Source organism: Ovis canadensis, chromosome 1 (genome assembly GCF_042477335.2).
Source record: "Ovis canadensis isolate MfBH-ARS-UI-01 breed Bighorn chromosome 1, ARS-UI_OviCan_v2, whole genome shotgun sequence".
Lineage (NCBI taxonomy): Eukaryota > Metazoa > Chordata > Mammalia > Artiodactyla > Bovidae > Ovis > Ovis canadensis.
In genome coordinates, this window is record NC_091245.1 from 21,457,069 (window position 1) to 21,473,745 (window position 16,677).

General features: G+C 51.8%; 2 protein-coding genes across 7 annotated transcripts; one reads left to right on the top strand and one right to left on the bottom strand.

Moving 5' to 3' along the window:
• Positions 1 to 3,741: 3,741 nt before the first annotated feature.
• On the top strand, positions 3,742 to 15,675 carry TSPAN1 (tetraspanin 1). Of its 6 annotated transcripts, none has more exons than XM_069590252.1 (11): positions 3,742 to 3,826; positions 4,583 to 4,706; positions 6,831 to 6,943; positions 10,895 to 11,025; positions 11,481 to 11,545; positions 13,896 to 14,102; positions 14,320 to 14,394; positions 14,487 to 14,585; positions 14,664 to 14,819; positions 14,922 to 15,005; positions 15,194 to 15,675. In XM_069590252.1, exons 5-11 carry the CDS (start codon positions 11,489 to 11,491, stop codon positions 15,239 to 15,241), a joined length of 726 nt encoding a protein of 241 aa, XP_069446353.1. In that variant the 5' UTR covers positions 3,742 to 3,826; positions 4,583 to 4,706; positions 6,831 to 6,943; positions 10,895 to 11,025; positions 11,481 to 11,488; the 3' UTR covers positions 15,242 to 15,675. The 6 variants fall into 6 exon arrangements, with proteins under 6 accessions (XP_069446353.1, XP_069446331.1, XP_069446361.1 ...); XM_069590230.1 differs by having other exon boundaries at positions 3,760 to 3,826; positions 4,583 to 4,771; XM_069590260.1 differs by lacking the exon at positions 3,742 to 3,826 and having other exon boundaries at positions 4,452 to 4,706.
• P3R3URF (PIK3R3 upstream open reading frame) lies at positions 7,197 to 7,701 on the bottom strand. Its single transcript, XM_069590302.1, has 2 exons — positions 7,458 to 7,701; positions 7,197 to 7,240 (listed from the first exon to the last, which is right to left on the bottom strand). Exons 1-2 carry the CDS (start codon positions 7,699 to 7,701, stop codon positions 7,197 to 7,199), a joined length of 288 nt encoding a protein of 95 aa, XP_069446403.1.
• Positions 15,676 to 16,677: the final 1,002 nt, after the last annotated feature.

The window sequence follows — 16,677 nt, forward strand, 5'->3', positions numbered from 1 at the left end:
CGCCCTGGGTGGTGAGCGTCTAGCTGCCCCCACCCCTACTGCTAAGAGTCTCCCAGCCCTGGTCTCCTCAGATTGGCCCGCCAACTGCTTCTGGGCCCTGTATCCCTGCGGCCTCCACCTCTGTGACTGCGCACAGAGCGCAGACAGCCCCGAGCCTTGTATCACTGGGTATCAGACTTCTCTTCCTCATGGGATAATTCATTCATCCCAGGTGGCCAATCGGTGCCCCCTCCAGCTGGCTGCTCTTGCTTTTCCTCAGCCAGGAATGTCTTTTACCCCTTTGCATCAGCTAAAACGTTGTCCTTTCTTTAAGTCCACCTTTAAAACCACATATACCTTTTCTTTCTTTTTCAAATTTATTTAATTTGCTGCACCGGATCTTTGTTGCCGCATGCAGGATCTTTGATCTTCGTTGTGGCATGTGGGATCTTCAGTTACAGCATGGAAAATTTTAGTTGTGGCATGCAGTATCGATATAGTTCCCTATCCAGGGATCCAGCCTGGGCGACTTGCGTTGGGAGCATGGAATGGTAGCCACTGGACATCCAGGGAAGTCCCCCACCTATACATTTTCCATGAGGCCTGTAGAGGTCTGTGCCCTGCCTCTGTAAGCTCCCAGTATACAAAATCTGAACCTCTCTTTTAGTCCTGACATCTCTGTTGGTGTATCCACCAAGCAATCTTGGCAAGTCCTGTTCCCTTTCTGGACCTCAAACTCTCTCCTCACCCTTACAGTGAAGGATCCTTTAGATGACTCCCCCACCCCCACCAGGTGCCCCTAGTCCTGACCTAGTGAATCACTGACTTCCTTATTTCTCAGCCCCCGATGATGACCCATCTTTGGACAGACCAGGGGTAGGTATCTCTCTGAAATCCTTCCACCTCCTTGGAGTCAGTTGCCTGATGCAGCTGTGCACATTGCTGAGTCTTAGGGATCCAAAAAGTGCTGGGACTCTCAAGGTAGTGAGACTAGTGCCAACATACCATGATGCTATCCCTGCCCCAAGCCCTGGAGGCCTATCAATCAGCTCCAACTTCAGGGGACAGAGGCTAGCCCATCCCAGAAAGTCAAGAAGCCTCCATTCACAGCCCCTCCCCAACATATACACACTATCTCCAGGAACAGTGACAGCAGCCTCTCAACCAGGACCACTCTCCAACCCAACCTCCTCACATTCAACCCAGTTCAGCTATCTCCAATCTGAGCTGGAGCATACCCAGAGTTCCCAAGACAAGGAGTCTCAGTTCAGCTTTTTCACAGTATGAGCTGTCAGTCCTGACTGCAAACTTTTCTAAGTGGAACTTGTCACCTTTCAGAGCCCGCTGGAGAGACTACTTCTCTCTGAAACTCCGATCCATGGGCTTCCATTTTACCAAATGAAGCCACATGAAATAATGCTAATCTGAAATCACAGTGCTCAGAATTAAGACAGACCTGGTTGAGATTCCACTCCTATTGCTCCCTAGCTGAATGATTTGCGGTTATGTTATTTACCCTCCCTGAACCTCAGTTCCTTCATCTATAAAATGGGAGCAATGATTTATAGACACAGGGTGTTTGTGGGCTTTGCGTAAGATGCCCAGTGATGAGTGTTATAAAAACACTCATCATGGACACTGACACATATAGCATGTCAAACGTGAGCACTATTTCTATTCTGTCTTCCCTGCCTCCTCCCCGAAGCTGCCAGACACTTTCTCTGGAAGCTGAGAATGGAGATATCTGAAGCTGAAACTGATCTGGATGAAAGCAGGACTATAAAATACTAGAAGCTGCACTTAGGACCCAATTACAGACTTCAAAAAAAGAGCAAAGGAGGTTTGGGGCCTAGAGAGGGGACAACATTTACCAAAGAACACACAGCAGGTGTAGGTAGGTAGAGCAGGCCAGCAGGGAGAGGAAGGCAAGTGGGAGTGTGGGTAGAGGTCAAGGCTGAATCCAAGGACAGTTAGCTGAGCAGGAGGATCTCCATCGGACATTGCCCCATTTCCCATGCCCAGAAGGGCCTGGCATTTGCCTTTCTCTGGAGCCACTCCTTCTGGGTTCCTGAGTTTGCAGTAGTTTCCCAGAAATGCTAGGTAAATATCCCTGTTGTTTACTGAGTAACCAACCCCATAATCAGACAAGGGTCCCCATACAAAATGTTGCCTCAAACTTGGCTCCTTCCGTAGAGATGCCCGCCCCCAACAGGCACCACCCCAGACAGACGCCCTCCACAAGGTCCCCTATCAGGGCCTTGCTGGGGGCTGTGAGCCCCACCCTACAAAGTGGCTTTGTTGTATATCATGTTGCTCCAAGATCAGCATCTCTTTAGAGAGGGGTTGCTCCTGCCAGCAGCCCCAAGAAAAATGTAGGATACGGACTATTTTCTGTTTGGAACCTTTCTGGCAAAAACAAAAAAAACAAACACCAGCCAAGGGTCACCCATTCCAATGCGGTAAATAGTCTTACTAACCTTTGAAAATGTCCTGAGCCGATGTTCACCCCAGTCCTGGAGAAGCTGGAGGCATTAGGGCCAGTGTATTTTGCTACTTGATCTTTTCCTTAGGTTGTATTTTCTTTGTTTATATAGTTCCCCCTCTCTTCTCACTGCCACTTCACTCCCCTCACCCTCAGGAACCAGGAATGCGTCCTTATGAAAGAGGTCTGTCTTCTGTCTGGTTTATTGCAGGTGTGTTACCTCACCCTAACTAAACTCATATGTCCCAAGCACTGCCTCCTCCTTCAAGTTCATGTGAGAACTACTGTGTGTGTCCCCCGTGGGGAATTCCCAGATTTAGACCTCCACGCTTTACTAATTGACTTCTCAAGACTTCCATCTCAAGGATACTCTAGCCTTGTCATCTGGGACTCACTGATGCCAGAATTCTGTGTTTCTAAGATGCTGTTACTTGCATTGCACCATGCTAGAATTCTGTGATACTAAGATTCTATGACTATGGATTCTATGCATCCATAGTTTTGTGATTTTTGTTTCATAAATTTGTCACTGACATGATGACGTCAGAGTTCACTTGGCATAGGTTTCTTGTGTTTGTCCTCCAGAAAATGCAAATATCTGCCCTAGGTTCTTATCTCTGAATTCGCTGAAGGCAGAGGAAGAAGCTAGCTGGATGGGTCAAGGGTAGCCTTCCTACTTCACCTGGGGCTGCCAGGTATGAGACATGCCCTGAGAAGCTCAGTCTTAGGCCCATGGTTTCAGTCCACCCGCCTCCCCCAAGCCTCTCAAAGAAGGCTGAGCACTGAAGAACTGATGCTTTTGAACTGTAGTGTTGGGGAAGACTCTTGAGAGTCCCTTGGACTGCAAGGAGATCAAACTAGTCAATCCTAAAGGAAATCAACCCTGAATATTCATTGGAAGGACTGATGCTGAAGCTGAAACTCCAATACTTTGGCCATCTGATGTGCCAAGTTATTGGAAATGACCTTGATGCTGGGAAAGGTTGAGGGCAAGAGGAGAAGGGGATGACAGAGGATGAGATTGTTGGATGGCATTACCAGTTCAATGGACATGAGTTTGAGCAAACTCTGGGAGATGGTAAAAGACAGGGAAGCCTGGTGTGCTATAGTTATGGCGTTGCGGAGTCGAACATCACTTAGCAACTGAACAACAACATCTGAGGGCAGGAGGAAAAGCAGGCTCCTTTACAGCCCCTCCCACCCAGCTTCCTTTCCTCCCTGGACTGCCTGCAGGTCCAGGAAAAGAAAGTTTACTGGGAGACTGGCCTGCCCAAATGGGCAGAGAGGGAGGGTTAAGCACAGGGCAGGGAGCCAGTGGAGGAGATATGGGAGATCCCCAAGGGAGCCCTGCAGCTTTCCCTGAAGGTAAGGAAGGAACAGAGGCCGGAAGTTGGGGTGTGGATGAGGGCACTGGTAAGGGTGGGGTGACCGGTATTGCATTGTGGGGCTGGAGCTGGGCTTCCGGCTATTGACCCACTGGTGACAAGGGACCTCCAGCCTGGCGCCCTAGGGGCTGTCTGGTCAGCCCCTACCCACTGGCTCTGTGCTCCTGTACCTGAGTCAGACTCCAAGGAAACAGGAATTGCTCTCCCAGGAGGGCAGGAGTTGGAAGTGGAGAAACTGATCCTCCAGAGCAACTTTCTGGGAGGGGCCACTGAGGCCAAGAAAGGGGCAGGAGTTTCTCAGTGTCACACCAGAGAATGGAAACTCTGGGCTCCTGAATTCAGCTCACACTCTCCAAAGGGTCCCAGTATTATAAAACGCTCCTCCAATGAGACCATTTGGCCACACTCCATGTTAGAGGATAGGCCCGCCTCCAGGCCACCTCCCTGTGGTCTAGACCTCTCCTCCAGCCCTGCAGCCCAGCTGAAGCTGCCAAACCCGATTTTCCAGTGGTTGCCCCAGGCTGGGTAAAGCAGGAAGCCCTCCTCCAGGCAGGAGTCCTTCAGGCCACAGGCATTCCCTCCCCCACCTCCTGATGTCATCCCCTGCTTCTTCTACGGCAGTGCCGCCACCACTTCCGCCTCCACCTGCCTGCCATCTCCCCTGGGCTGCTCCCTGAGCAGGGGCAGGTGTGGTCCAGCACTACCCCTCTCTGGCCTTCAGTTTTCTCATCTACAGATGGGGAATACTGCACTGCCTCCCAGGGATCAACTGTGGGGAAGCTCCAGAGAAAAGAGACCTGAATAGCAGTGGACCGCCATGTGGATGGAGGGCTGGTGCAGTGTTGGGAGCACAGAATGAGGTGTGAGCAGGAAGCAGGGCTTGGTGGAATTCTGGAGGTGCGGTGGTTGCGGTGAGAGGTACAAGGTAAAGGGAATGTGTCCTTCTGGTTTCCTCAGGTCACCTCTGTGAGAGACAGACCATCATCCCGGCCTGAATGCCCTCGTTACCAACTCAGAGCCCTTGCTGCAGCTCAGGGCTGCACCTACGTGTGCTCTGTTTAATGTCTGTCTCCCACTGAGCTGCAGCTCTAACCAGGAAGAATTCCCACAGTCATGCTCACTGCTCTATCCCCAGAACTTGGCATCCTCCCTGGCATATAGCAGGCACTACTGACCGAGACACAGTTTCAGATTGAAAAGCAGAAGGAGAGGCACCCTAGGGGCTGGAGACCAGCCAGGTCAGCTCACCTAACCCAGGCCCCTTCTCCAGGCTGCCATACTGCCCAAGCCTCCTCCTCTGGCCTGGGAGCCTGGTGTTCTCAGCTTCCAGGGAGCCAGGACTGGGGTGGGAGAGAGTGAACCGGATTAGCGATCCAGGTGGTCACCTAGACTAGGATGAGGGGGACCATTGGCTGTGGCTGTCTCTGGGAGCTTGAAGGGTAAGGAGAGTTGGGAACCTGGTGGGGGAGGGGCAGTGAAGGAGCCGTCATTGCAGAGGAAGCTAAAAATAGCCAGAAGAGATGATGTCATTGGGTTCCCACAGCTAAGCAACCCCCTCTGTCTCTCTCTCTCTCACACACACACACACACACACACACACACACGTGTGCATGCACACACACACACATCCACACACAATCTCACAGCCCCAGATACACATAGACAAGTGTGGGCAGGCACACACACACACCCGTACACTCTCTCGCGTAGGGGAAGGGAGGCTTCTGGGTCCCAGGGCCACAGAGGCAGGGAAGCCTGCTGAGTGTGTTTGCAGGAGTGTGTGCCTGTGTTGGCATGAGCAGGATTGCAGATGTCAGTCTACATGCCCGTGTGCTGTAACTAGGTGCATGCATGTGTGTGTGTGCTCATTTGTAGGCGTGTGTGTGTGTGTTGTTACCTGTGTCAGGTGGGAAGGTTTATATGTGTCAGTGCATATATCTGTTTATAGGGGTGTACTTGGCGTGTACCTGCATGCAGGTGTGAATTTGTTGCATTGTTTATCTGTATCAGTTGTGTTTATACGTCTGCATGTGTTCCTGGACTGTGTCACACGTCTTTATATGTGTGGGCATCCTTGCAGGCTTTGGGCACTAGCTAGTCAGCCTCCGGCTCTGACTGGGGGTTCAGTACCTTCCCCCACACCCTGAGAAGCCTCATCCTCCACCAGTGCAGTCTGGACACGATGTGTCAGTGAGTTCTCTGCCCCACTCCTCCTCTCAGGTCCCAGCCTCTGGCAAGCCTTGGAGTGGAGGAAAGCAGACACAATTCATTTTCTCCTCACAGGCTTCCCAGGGGGCCAGGCCAGAGGTCTCACAGTCCTCTCCCACCCCCGCCCTCCTGGAACTGGATCCAGACCTCGGGACACTGGGACACTCACTCACTTGTGCATAAAGTGACACATGAGAGACAGTCCCTGCCTCTGAGACACAAACTCCACGGAGACACACCCCGCAGAAACCCAGTTACACCCGATGACACATGGGCGCACACGCAGAAATCCAAATGGAAAATCCCCAGGCCTGAGTGCTTAGCACCCTCCCCCTTCCTGGACGCTAACTCAGTCTCGCCCCACCCCCAAAGGCCCCAGCTCAGCTGTCCGTCCGGGAAAATACCGACCTCAGAGAACGGCTGTGGGGGCTGAGGGTGGTGCACCCCCTTGGAAGCTAACCCTTTCCTACTTCCTGGTGACCCCACCCACCTCCTGGCCTTCATTCCTCCTGCCTCCCTGACCCATTCATACCCTCACACACACACACACACCTTGACACACACAGCTGGCCACAGAGACACACTCATCGCAAAGGCACACTCAGCCACGTCTGCTTCAACCTCCATTCTCTCCGTCTCACTCACACTGACCCTCACAGGCACACAGAGGCACACACACCTTACACTCAGACACTCATTACCCTGGAGCAGTGCAATCTGTCTTTCATGCCTTCTTTTTCTGATTTATGCCTCTACCCTTCTCTCCAACGACACAGGTCCCTATACCTTCCAAGATGTCTACGGAGACTCTTTTCCCTGTTCTGATGGAAGTGCAAGGCAGGAAGGACCCCCACCTCATAGGCCAGAGCAAAAGCTGAGGCCAAAGATGGTATGTGTTGCTGACCTTGTACTATCCTTCCAGTGTCTTCTGTGATGCCTGCTGCTGCCGCTGAAGCCTGTCCCTGGGAGCATTCAGCCCTAGCCCTGCCCTCATACCCTCCATAGTCAGCTGGAAGCACCTGGGAGTGGAGGAAAGTAGTTGGAGCAGAAAGGACTGTATTTGTCTGCTGTTCACAGTCCGTGGCCCTGAGGAGATGAAGGTCTGGAGCCAGCCAAGCTTCTGGACTAGTTTCTGGATGTTTCTAGAGGATCAGAAAGCTGCCAGGTTGACAGAGGTATCTGAGAACTGAGGAGAGGAGGGAGAGGAAAAGAGTGAGGAAGCTCCGCTGCTCTTAGATTCTCCCGTTTCCCCAAGCCGTCCACTTCAGCCAACACGTCCCCCTCCATTACGGTGCTCAGACTCTGGGTGCTAGAGTGCCTGCACAGGCCTCATGTGGGTAGGACTTCAGGGGCCCTGTTCTCCTCCCCCACCGACCCCACCCTGGCTCAGGCCCTCAGCCTACCTTGCGGCGGAAGGATCAACACCCTGGTGGTGGCAGTTTGGGTGTCATTGATATCTGTGGCCGCAGTGGCAAGATTGGTGGTTACAGTGGTGCCAGCTGGGCCTTGCCGTTTCTGCCGGTACCTTCTGCGGCTACACTTGAACATCTTGGGAAAGCGGGGCCGAGGCCAACCCACTCCTGGCCTGCGGTAGGGGGATATTAAGCCCCGGGGCCGAGGGGCACGGACAAGCTGAGAAGGCCCCATGGGCGCAGTGAGCTTCTGTAAGGTGCCTGATGGTGTTACTGGCCAGGGTAACACGGCCTCTATGACATACAGAGCTTGTGTATGAGTGATGCTCTTTATTACAGAGCCTGGGCCCCAGCCGCTACCTAAGGGTCTGACTCCCCCACAATTCCCTCCAGGGATCCAGCCCCAGAGACAGAAAACTTCAGTTTAGCCCCTTGGGAAAGGAACTCTGAGTAAAAAATTCACTCCCTCACCTTTTCACTCATCCAATGTTAATAATATTAACATTGTTTACTGAGCACTTACTATGTGCCAAATATGGTACCAAGTCCTTCACAAACATTACCTCATCTAATCCCACAACAACCCTACAAGGAGATTCTATCATTATTCCTATTTCATTATTTGTGGTTCAGTTCAGTTCAGTCACTCAGTAGTGTCCAACTCTTTGTGATCCCATGGACTGCAGCACGCCAGGCCTCTCTGTCCATCACCAACTCCCAGAGTTTACTCAAACTCATGTCCATTGAGTCAGTGATGCCATCCAACCATCTCATCCTCTGTCATCCCCTTTCCTCCTGCCCCCAATCTTTCTCAGCATCAGGGTCTTTTCCAATGAGTCAGTTCTTTGCATCAGGTGGCCAAATTATTGGTTTCAGCTTTAGCATCAGTCCTTCCAATGAATATTCAGGACTGATTTCCTTTAGGATGGACTGGTTGGATCTCCTTGCAGTCCAAGGGACTCTCAAGAGTCTTCTCCAACACCACACTTCAAAAGCATCAATTCTTCAGTGCTCAGCTTTCTTTATAGTCCAACTCTCACATCCACACATGACTACTGGAAAAGCCATAGCTTTGACTAGACAGACCTTTGTTGACAAAGCAATGTCTCTGCTTTTCAGCATGCTGTCTAGGTTGGTCATAATTTTTCTTCCAAGGAGCAAGCATCTTCTAATTTCATTATTTGTGGTAGTTATGTTCTAATAAATCACCACAATCACGGTATTAGCAAATATTTATCCAATGCTTCCAGGAGAAATACAGGATTAGATTCATACCAAGCTCTGGTCACAATATCTTGTCAACTCACCAATAACCTAATTTATGTGTGTTTCTATTAAAGGTGCTTCATTTAAAATATATTGATGTCATTAACATTGAACTCATAGCCAATAGCACTATAACATGTACCTGAATAAAGTTTATCCAACACAAGTATTTTCTTCACAAGGCACATGACAGTCTTCTTGTACTTAGGAACACTAGAGAGCACTTCAGTATTATGCTGGAGCAGGGTATTTAATAGCAAAATCACCAACAAAAAGCACATAAGTGCAAAAAAGTGACAGACAATAAGTAGGCCACAAAAAGAACACTTGTTTATATTATGAGAGCCGAAACAAGAAAGCAGAGCATCCCCTTGTTCAACCTCATCAGAGAACAAGCGTATTGCACAACTTGAATTTTTTTGCTGCTCTACACACGGACATGGATGACCACTAAAGTGCCATGAGTGTGCTCTGGACTTACAGATCATTTTGCGAGCGGGTAAATTCACAGATGTGAAATCCGTGAATGATGAAAATCGACTGTACAAGGAAACCGAGGCTTAGTTGAGTGAAGTCACACAACTAGAGGCAGGCAAGGATTCAGATCTGGGATGGCCAAGGTCCAAAGCCCAGACATTTAACTCCTGCTATTCTGCAGTCAAGGCTTCCCAAGTGGCTCAGCGGTAAAGAATCCGTCTGTCATTGCAGGAGACACTGGGTTCAATCCCTGGGTTGGGAAGATCCCCTGGAGGAGGAAATGGTAACCCGCTCCAGTATTCTTGCCTGGAGAATCCCAAGGACAGAGGAGCCCGGTGGGCTACAACCCCTGGGGTCACAGTTGGATACGACTGAGCAACTGAGCACACAGCACATTCTGCATTCATTCATTCATTCATTCATTCATTCATTCAGAAATGTGCACTTAACTTTCTGTATCTCTCTCTTTCCCCATACTGAAAAAGCAGATGAAAAGAGACTCTTACAGGATTATTGTGAAAGGTGAAAAAAACCCTACGATATAAGTTACACGTTGAAAACATGATCTGTACAAATATTCACGTTAACAGCCTTCCTCTCTTTCCTGTCTCTTCAGCTGCCTCCTCCCATTATAAAAACAAATTAAAAATCTTCCACCCCACACCCCCTCTGGCTGTGACTCTCTTTGTTCTGAACTTTTCACTCTGTGGTCATTCGCTTCTGTCCCAGAATGGGAAGAAAAATCTCATTTTTAATCTCGTCTTAAAACCCTGTAACTATCCTGTTATACAGACCAGGAAATAGAGGCTCAAACCCAAGTCTAAGAAATGCCCCCAGGGTCACACAGCTAATAAGCAACAGAACCAGGATTGGAGCACTTGGCTTGAGTGACTTAAAAGCCAAAACTTTCCCAGCAGCTCAACATCAGCAGCCGGGAAAGGACTCGTGAAGATGGGGATAACAGAGCTGCAGAGCTTTCAGGGGAGGGCAGCGCTTTTGTTGGACCATGGTGCCCTCTGCTGGTAGGAATGGAAAGGGTGTATACAGAATGCTGAGAGGACAGAGGAGAGAAAGTGTGGGGAGGGAGGAAAGACGCAGAGAGAGAAAAGATGGGTTGAAGTTTCGTGGAGGGAGAAAGAGGAAGAGTCGTTTGTTTGCCACTCAGAGTAGGGGAGAAAATGCCAAGCCTGGTCACTTCCTTGAAAGCATGTGTGGGCATGCCTGCATGAGTGTGGGGTGTGTGTGTGTGAGAGAGAGAGCTTCAGTATGTATCTCAGATGTTGCTCTGTGGATTGTCGCTAGGAGCCAGCCCACACAGAGTTCACAGGTGTGTGTGCCTGTGCAAGTGTGCATTGTGTATGTGGGTGTGAATATACAGCTTGGGCAGGTGTGTGTACCTGCGAGCATGTAGGATGTGTCCGGCCGACTCGGCAGGTGCAGGTTAGGAAGCAGCTGTGCCTTGCTGTGGAAGGTACACGGTTCTAGGGGGCTGCTCACCTCAGCCCCAGACAGCTGTCTTACTCAGATCAGGAGGGGCGTTGTTGTGCTTGGCGTTGCCAGGCGGAGGCCAGAGGCTGCCGGGGCTGTGGGGAGGAAGCGGCAAGCAGCAGGGGGCAGCAGGGGCAGGCCAACCGGGGGCGGGGGGCGGGCAGAAGGAGCCTTTAAAGCTCCTGCCCCGCCCACAGGTGAGCAGTGCCGTGAGAGCCAGCGCTGTCTCCCGCCTGCCCACTCAGTGGCAGTTCCCCTGGAGCCGTGGTCCTCTCTGGAGCCTCAGCGGATCCCTCTTACAGAACTTACTACCAGGACCCCCGACCAGGTGATGGCATAGGATAGACTCTCCTGCGAAGAGAGAGCAATCTGGAAACAGGTTTGGGGAGCTGGAAGGGCCATGGGGAGGGTCCTGGAAGAGTCTAGGATTGGTCTGGGGTGGTGGGAGTGGAAAGTCCAGGGTAAGCTGGAGCCAGGTAATGACATGGAGTGACCCTGAAGTGGGGGAATCAGGCTCAGGGTGAGTGTGGGATGGACACACGTGGGATGTTAGAATTTCAAAGTGTCAGGTGTTAGTAGAGGTCCTGGGCAGTACAGAAAGTTAGGGGTATCAGGATGGGAACTGGGGAAAATCCTGAGATGTCAGAGTCCAGAGACATCAGAGTCCAGAGGCAGAAGCTCGGTAAATATGTGAGTCCAGGATGCTGGAGTCTGGTATGTCAGTCCAGGCTGGGGGAGGCGGGCAGGGAGCGAGATCCTAATTCCCACATGTCTGCCTCCCAGGAGCCACCATGGGGTGCTTCAGCTTCATTAAGGTCATGATGATCCTCTTCAATATGCTCATCTTTGTAAGTATGGGGTTTATGGGTTCTTTGGGGTTCCCTACAGGAGTGGGTCTTAGCCTGAGTAGAGCCCCTACTGGGGAATAAGAGATTGCTATGTCCACACTCTTCCTGAAAGTTCCTCCTGATGATGAGATGTGGAAGTCTCCCTGAAGGCTGAGTCTTGGCTCCAGGAGCAGCCTAGCTGCCACACAACTTGGGGTGGAGAAGTTTAGGGGCATCCTCTCCTTCCAGGAAGTTTCAGGCTTAGAGCGGGGCAGGGTAGGCTAACAGGCTGGGGCCTCAGGGAGGGGCAGGGGTTTGCCCAAGATCACCTAGCATGGAAGGAAATTCAGTGGCCTGTGTATGATGGGGAGCCAAAAGCCGAGAAGGTCCAGAGATATGGGAGTAGAGTTTCAGCTGCAAGTGGAATTTGTTGTATTTTTTCAACAAACACTGCCTAAGATTCTGTGCCCTCAGGGATCTTGGGTCCAACAGGCCAGATAGGCAGCCAGTTTTCCATATCTGTAGTCTGATCACACACTAGGAGGGGCTTGAACCCTGCCTAGTCAGAGAAGACTTCTAGAAGGAAATAGCTGAGGCTAGGAATTTGCACGTAGTGAGGGGGTTGGTAAAGCATGCAAAAAGGCCCAGAGGCAATGAAATCAGATATTGTTCAGAAAACCAGGAACAGACTGTATAGGGCATGTTTGAGGAAGCTAAGCAATGAGGCATGAATCTAGAGATGGTGGTAAAATTGGGGAGAAACGGACAACATGGACAAAGGACAAAGCCCTTGGATGGTGGCTGAGGATGGAGGAAGGGGCAAGTGAGACAGAGGTCTTGGAGATAATGACCGCATCTCCTCTCCGTTGAGAGCAAACCTGGTGGGTACTTCACCAGCAGCCATGTACCCAGTGGACTTGCAGCTCAGGATATTTGGAAGTCATGTGCCCATAGGTGGTCACTGAAGCCATGGGCAGGGTGTGCACACACAGGGTGAGTGAACTCCAGGAAACTCAGTTTCTAAGGGATAAACAGAGAAAAGGCTACCAGGAAGCAAATGGAGAAAGAGCATAAGGAAGCAAAGCAGGAAAGCAAGGTGTCAGAAAGTCAAGGAGGATACACCCATGGCTGAGCACAGGTTGTCACCAGAGACCTTGAAGCCTCAGGAGACTGGGTGAGAGTGAGCAAAGCATGAGGAAATGGAGGCATGAAGTGCAGGCGAATTTGGAGGAATTGGGCTGGGGGTGAGGACACTCTCTGATGCTGGTGTGGCCTGTGCCTTGGGCTTCTTCTCCTTTCAGGGAATTAGCCTTTATCCCTGGATCTGAAGAAGGCAGCAGGTTGCAGGGATCTGGAGCACAGGGGCTCTGGCCCGAGGGGGGTTAAAGGCAAATCCGGTTTGGTTTCTGGCCTCTGTTGCCCAGGCCTTGCCAGACTGGGCAGGGCAGGCCTCCGACTCCTTGAAATCTGACCCCGCAGGCTAGAAGCCCAGCTTTGTGTCCTTGGGCAAACATGCCTGGGATCCACCCACAACCTGCCACTTTGCTCCTGGTTCCAGCCTCAGTTTCCACAGCCGGAAAGTGGGGACTGGACACCTGGGTGGTGTCAGGCTGATGCATCCACTGAAGCACTGGGTCAGCGAGGCTTTGCTCTAAGAGCTGTGGGAACTGGGCAGTGCCCTCCTTTCCAGTCTCGGCCTCAGGATCACCTCTGAGGTGGGGTGCGGCCTCTCAGAGCTCTGGCTGTACTCCATCTCTGGTGCCTCAGTTTCCACTTGTGTGGCAAGGAGAGGTCTGAGCTGGTCCTGGAAGGGACCCAAATGGAGGACCTTAGGGTGGGTGTCCCTTCTTACCATTGCCCTCTCCAAGGTTGGGAGCAGGTGTAAACCTCAGCCACGCCTCTGTTGCTATAGTGACCGTTGAACCTGCTCAACGCTACCACCCTCCTCTTTCTGCCTATCAGAGAACCGAGGTGTTCCAGGCACCTATAACCCAGAAGCGAAATGGGGGGAGGTGGCTGCCGGTGGGGGGTGCAGGGGCAGGTGTTCACCTGCTTGTTTGCACTTCAAGCTATGTGGCAGGACCCTGGCAGCAGTAAGGGAAAGCTCTGCTCCTCCCCTACACCCTGTGGCTATTTCTGGAATCCCTGGTCTCATTTACATCTGCCTAGATGTGCAGCCTGGTGCTGACTGCAGATGTCCCAAATCCCATCTTTCTGGCTCTAAAGATGAGTCAGAACTCCCTACAGGATGAGTTTTTGGACTCCATACCCAATAAATGGGAAAGTTTCTCATCTCGCATCTTCCTAACTGAGCTGTGCGATAGGGAGCTGCCTGGCAGCACTGTTTCAAAGTCTGCCTCTCTGTCCCCAGCTGTGTGGTGCAGCCCTGTTGGCAGTGGGCATCTGGGTGTCGGTTGATGGACCATCCTTCATGAAGATCTTCGGGCCGATGTCCTCCAGTGCCATGCAGTTCGTCAACGTGGGCTACTTCCTCATCGCGGCCGGTGCTGTGCTCTTCGCTCTTGGTTTCCTGGGCTGCTACGGCGCCCACACTGAGAGCAAGTGTGCCCTCATGACGGTGTGTCAAACCCAGCTCCACAGGCCCATAACCAAAGCCCAGGGTCCCCTCACCCTTAACACTAGGCCCTGAGGATTCCCAAACCCTGCTCTGGATTCCGGGGGTCTTGGCAAACGGCGGGGGGGGGGGGGGCGGTGGGAGGGGAAAGCACGGTTAGGGTAAGTAAGGCATGAGAGGCTCTCTCTCCCTAAAACTCAGATCCCTGTTCTCCATTCAGTTCTTCTTCATCCTCCTCCTCATCTTCATTGCTGAGGTTGCAGCTGCTGTGGTCGCCTTAGTGTATACTACACTGGTGAGGAACAGGGATGGAGCAAGGGGGTACCCCTGGGCAAAGCCCTGAGAGGGGGCCACACCAGGCTGTAAACACTGGCCTTCCCCACCCAGGCTGAGAACCTCCTGATGGCAGTGGTGGTGCCTAATATCAAAAAAGAGTACGGTTCCCAAAAAGACTTCACTCAAGTGTGGAACTCCACCATGGCAGGGGTAAGGTGGGCTGGGGGAGACTTGGGGGTGGGGGGAAATAAGCAAGGGCCCCTCTGATCATCTTCTCTTCATTCCCAGCTCAAGTGCTGTGGCTTCACCAACTACACAGATTTTGAGGGCTCGCCCTATGTAAGAATGAACGGTACCTTTCCCCCATACTGTTGCTATAACAGTGTTAATCACTCGTTCGTGGAACCCTGCAACAGTGTCAACGCCCATAACATGAGCGTACAGGTAAAGGTTGGCCTAGGAGGTTGGGATGCTTTAACGGCCTCAGGGTGCTGAATGAGAGTGGGAGCAGCTGCTGACTATAGATGCTTTCTCCCCTCCCCCAAGGGATGCTTCAAACAGCTTCTGTATGACATCCGAACCAACGCAGTCACTGTGGGTGGTGTGGCAGCTGGAATTGGGGGCTTGGAGGTAAGGAGAGGAGCTTGGGGCAGGATATCCCCCACCCTGGCTCAGGGCTGCTTGACCCACCTCTGAGGCCTCTCTGGAAGAGACAGACTTCTAACAAAGCTTCACGGTCTGTGTCTTGGGGGGCAGGGGACTAAAGTTTAAGGACCCTGATATGTCTCTTCATCTCTCCCTGTCCCCTTTCCCACCAGCTGGCTGCCATGATTGTGTCCATGTATCTGTACTGCAATCTGGAATAAGTCGGCTTCTCCTTCCACAACCGCTGCTGTCGTATGAGAACTGTGAAGAGGCAATGATCAGGGTGGGGACAGGATCTAACAGTGTCTCTTGGGCTGGAGTTGACCTGACCTTATTCCTCTGGACTCGGGGCCAAATGGACACCACCCCCTTCATCTGGAGCCTGACATTTCCTTCTATTGGTGGGTTTGGGGTCCTCCTATTCCAGAGCACTTAAGGTAGCCAGTCCTCTTACCTATTCCTCCAATCTGTCCGTTAAACACTTGATACCCCCTCAGAGCAAAGGGGGGGTGGTGCTCTTGGGGATCCCAGTACACCACAGGGGAAATTAGAGAAAAGCAGCCCATAGCATGAGCATATACAAAATCAGCAGTTACTGAGCAGATGTGTAGAAGGCATTTCAGAACTCATAAACCCATTAAAATGTTTATCTGGACTGTGTGTATCTTTGGGGAGAGGGACCTCAAACTTGTCTACACTGGCCTCAAACTCCTGTGGGGTTGTTGACTCAGAGGCTCTTGGAAAGGCAGCAGAAGGGAAGTGGCATTGAGGTGGTTGGCTATTTCTCACCTTCATTTGGATTGCAGACCTGGAAGGGAGCTTAACAAGAATGCACAAGAGGTCACTGAGCGAGGTGGCGGGGGCTGGGCCAGTCTGCAGCCCTATAATGTGGGAGGACTTTGGTCTGAAACTACCCCTTCCTGGGTAGGGGCACTGGACTGGAAAACTATGAAAATAACAAGCTTGTGCCCAAATAGGGGGCAGGGAGACTAAAAATACTGCCAGGGCAATGGAAGAGGGTCATTCCTTAAGTTCTGGGAAGCCCTCCAGAAGCCCCCACCAGGGCACCCAAGCTGCCTACCCTTCCCAGGCAGGCAGAGCCCCGCACCTGTCCCTGCTTTGGGGACATCAGAGAGAATTTCATTTACTGTCTTGATCACCCAGTGCTCTATAGATCTGATCTCTTATTTAGTCTTAACTACCCCATATTCCAGAAACTGGGCCTAGAGAAGCCAAGTGACTTCTTCCAGGTCCACAACCTCCTATGAAAAGCTGGGCCTGGATTTCGGTCCATCCCATCTGACTCCAGAGCCAGGTGGGGTCCTGGCTGACATGGCGGCATGATTTACTTTTAAATCACAACATCCCAGAAAACCACCTGATCACTGCTGCAGAAGAGAGAGCACTAAGGTGGGAGGCCGTGGCCAGAGGGTGTGGTGTCTACCTCCAAGCCTAGCCCAGCCTGGCAAACCAGTCCTCCTTGCCTCCCTTTGACCCTTGGATCCTTCTTCCCAGGCTTTACTAGGGCAACCCAGAACTATCACTTGTCCTGAGTCCAGAAAAGAACTGCAACCTTGCCAGTGGAACACAGTCCGAGAGCTAGTCTTCAAGGCCCAGATCAGGAGTCTCCTGGGGAATGGGCGGGTGGAGCACTCAG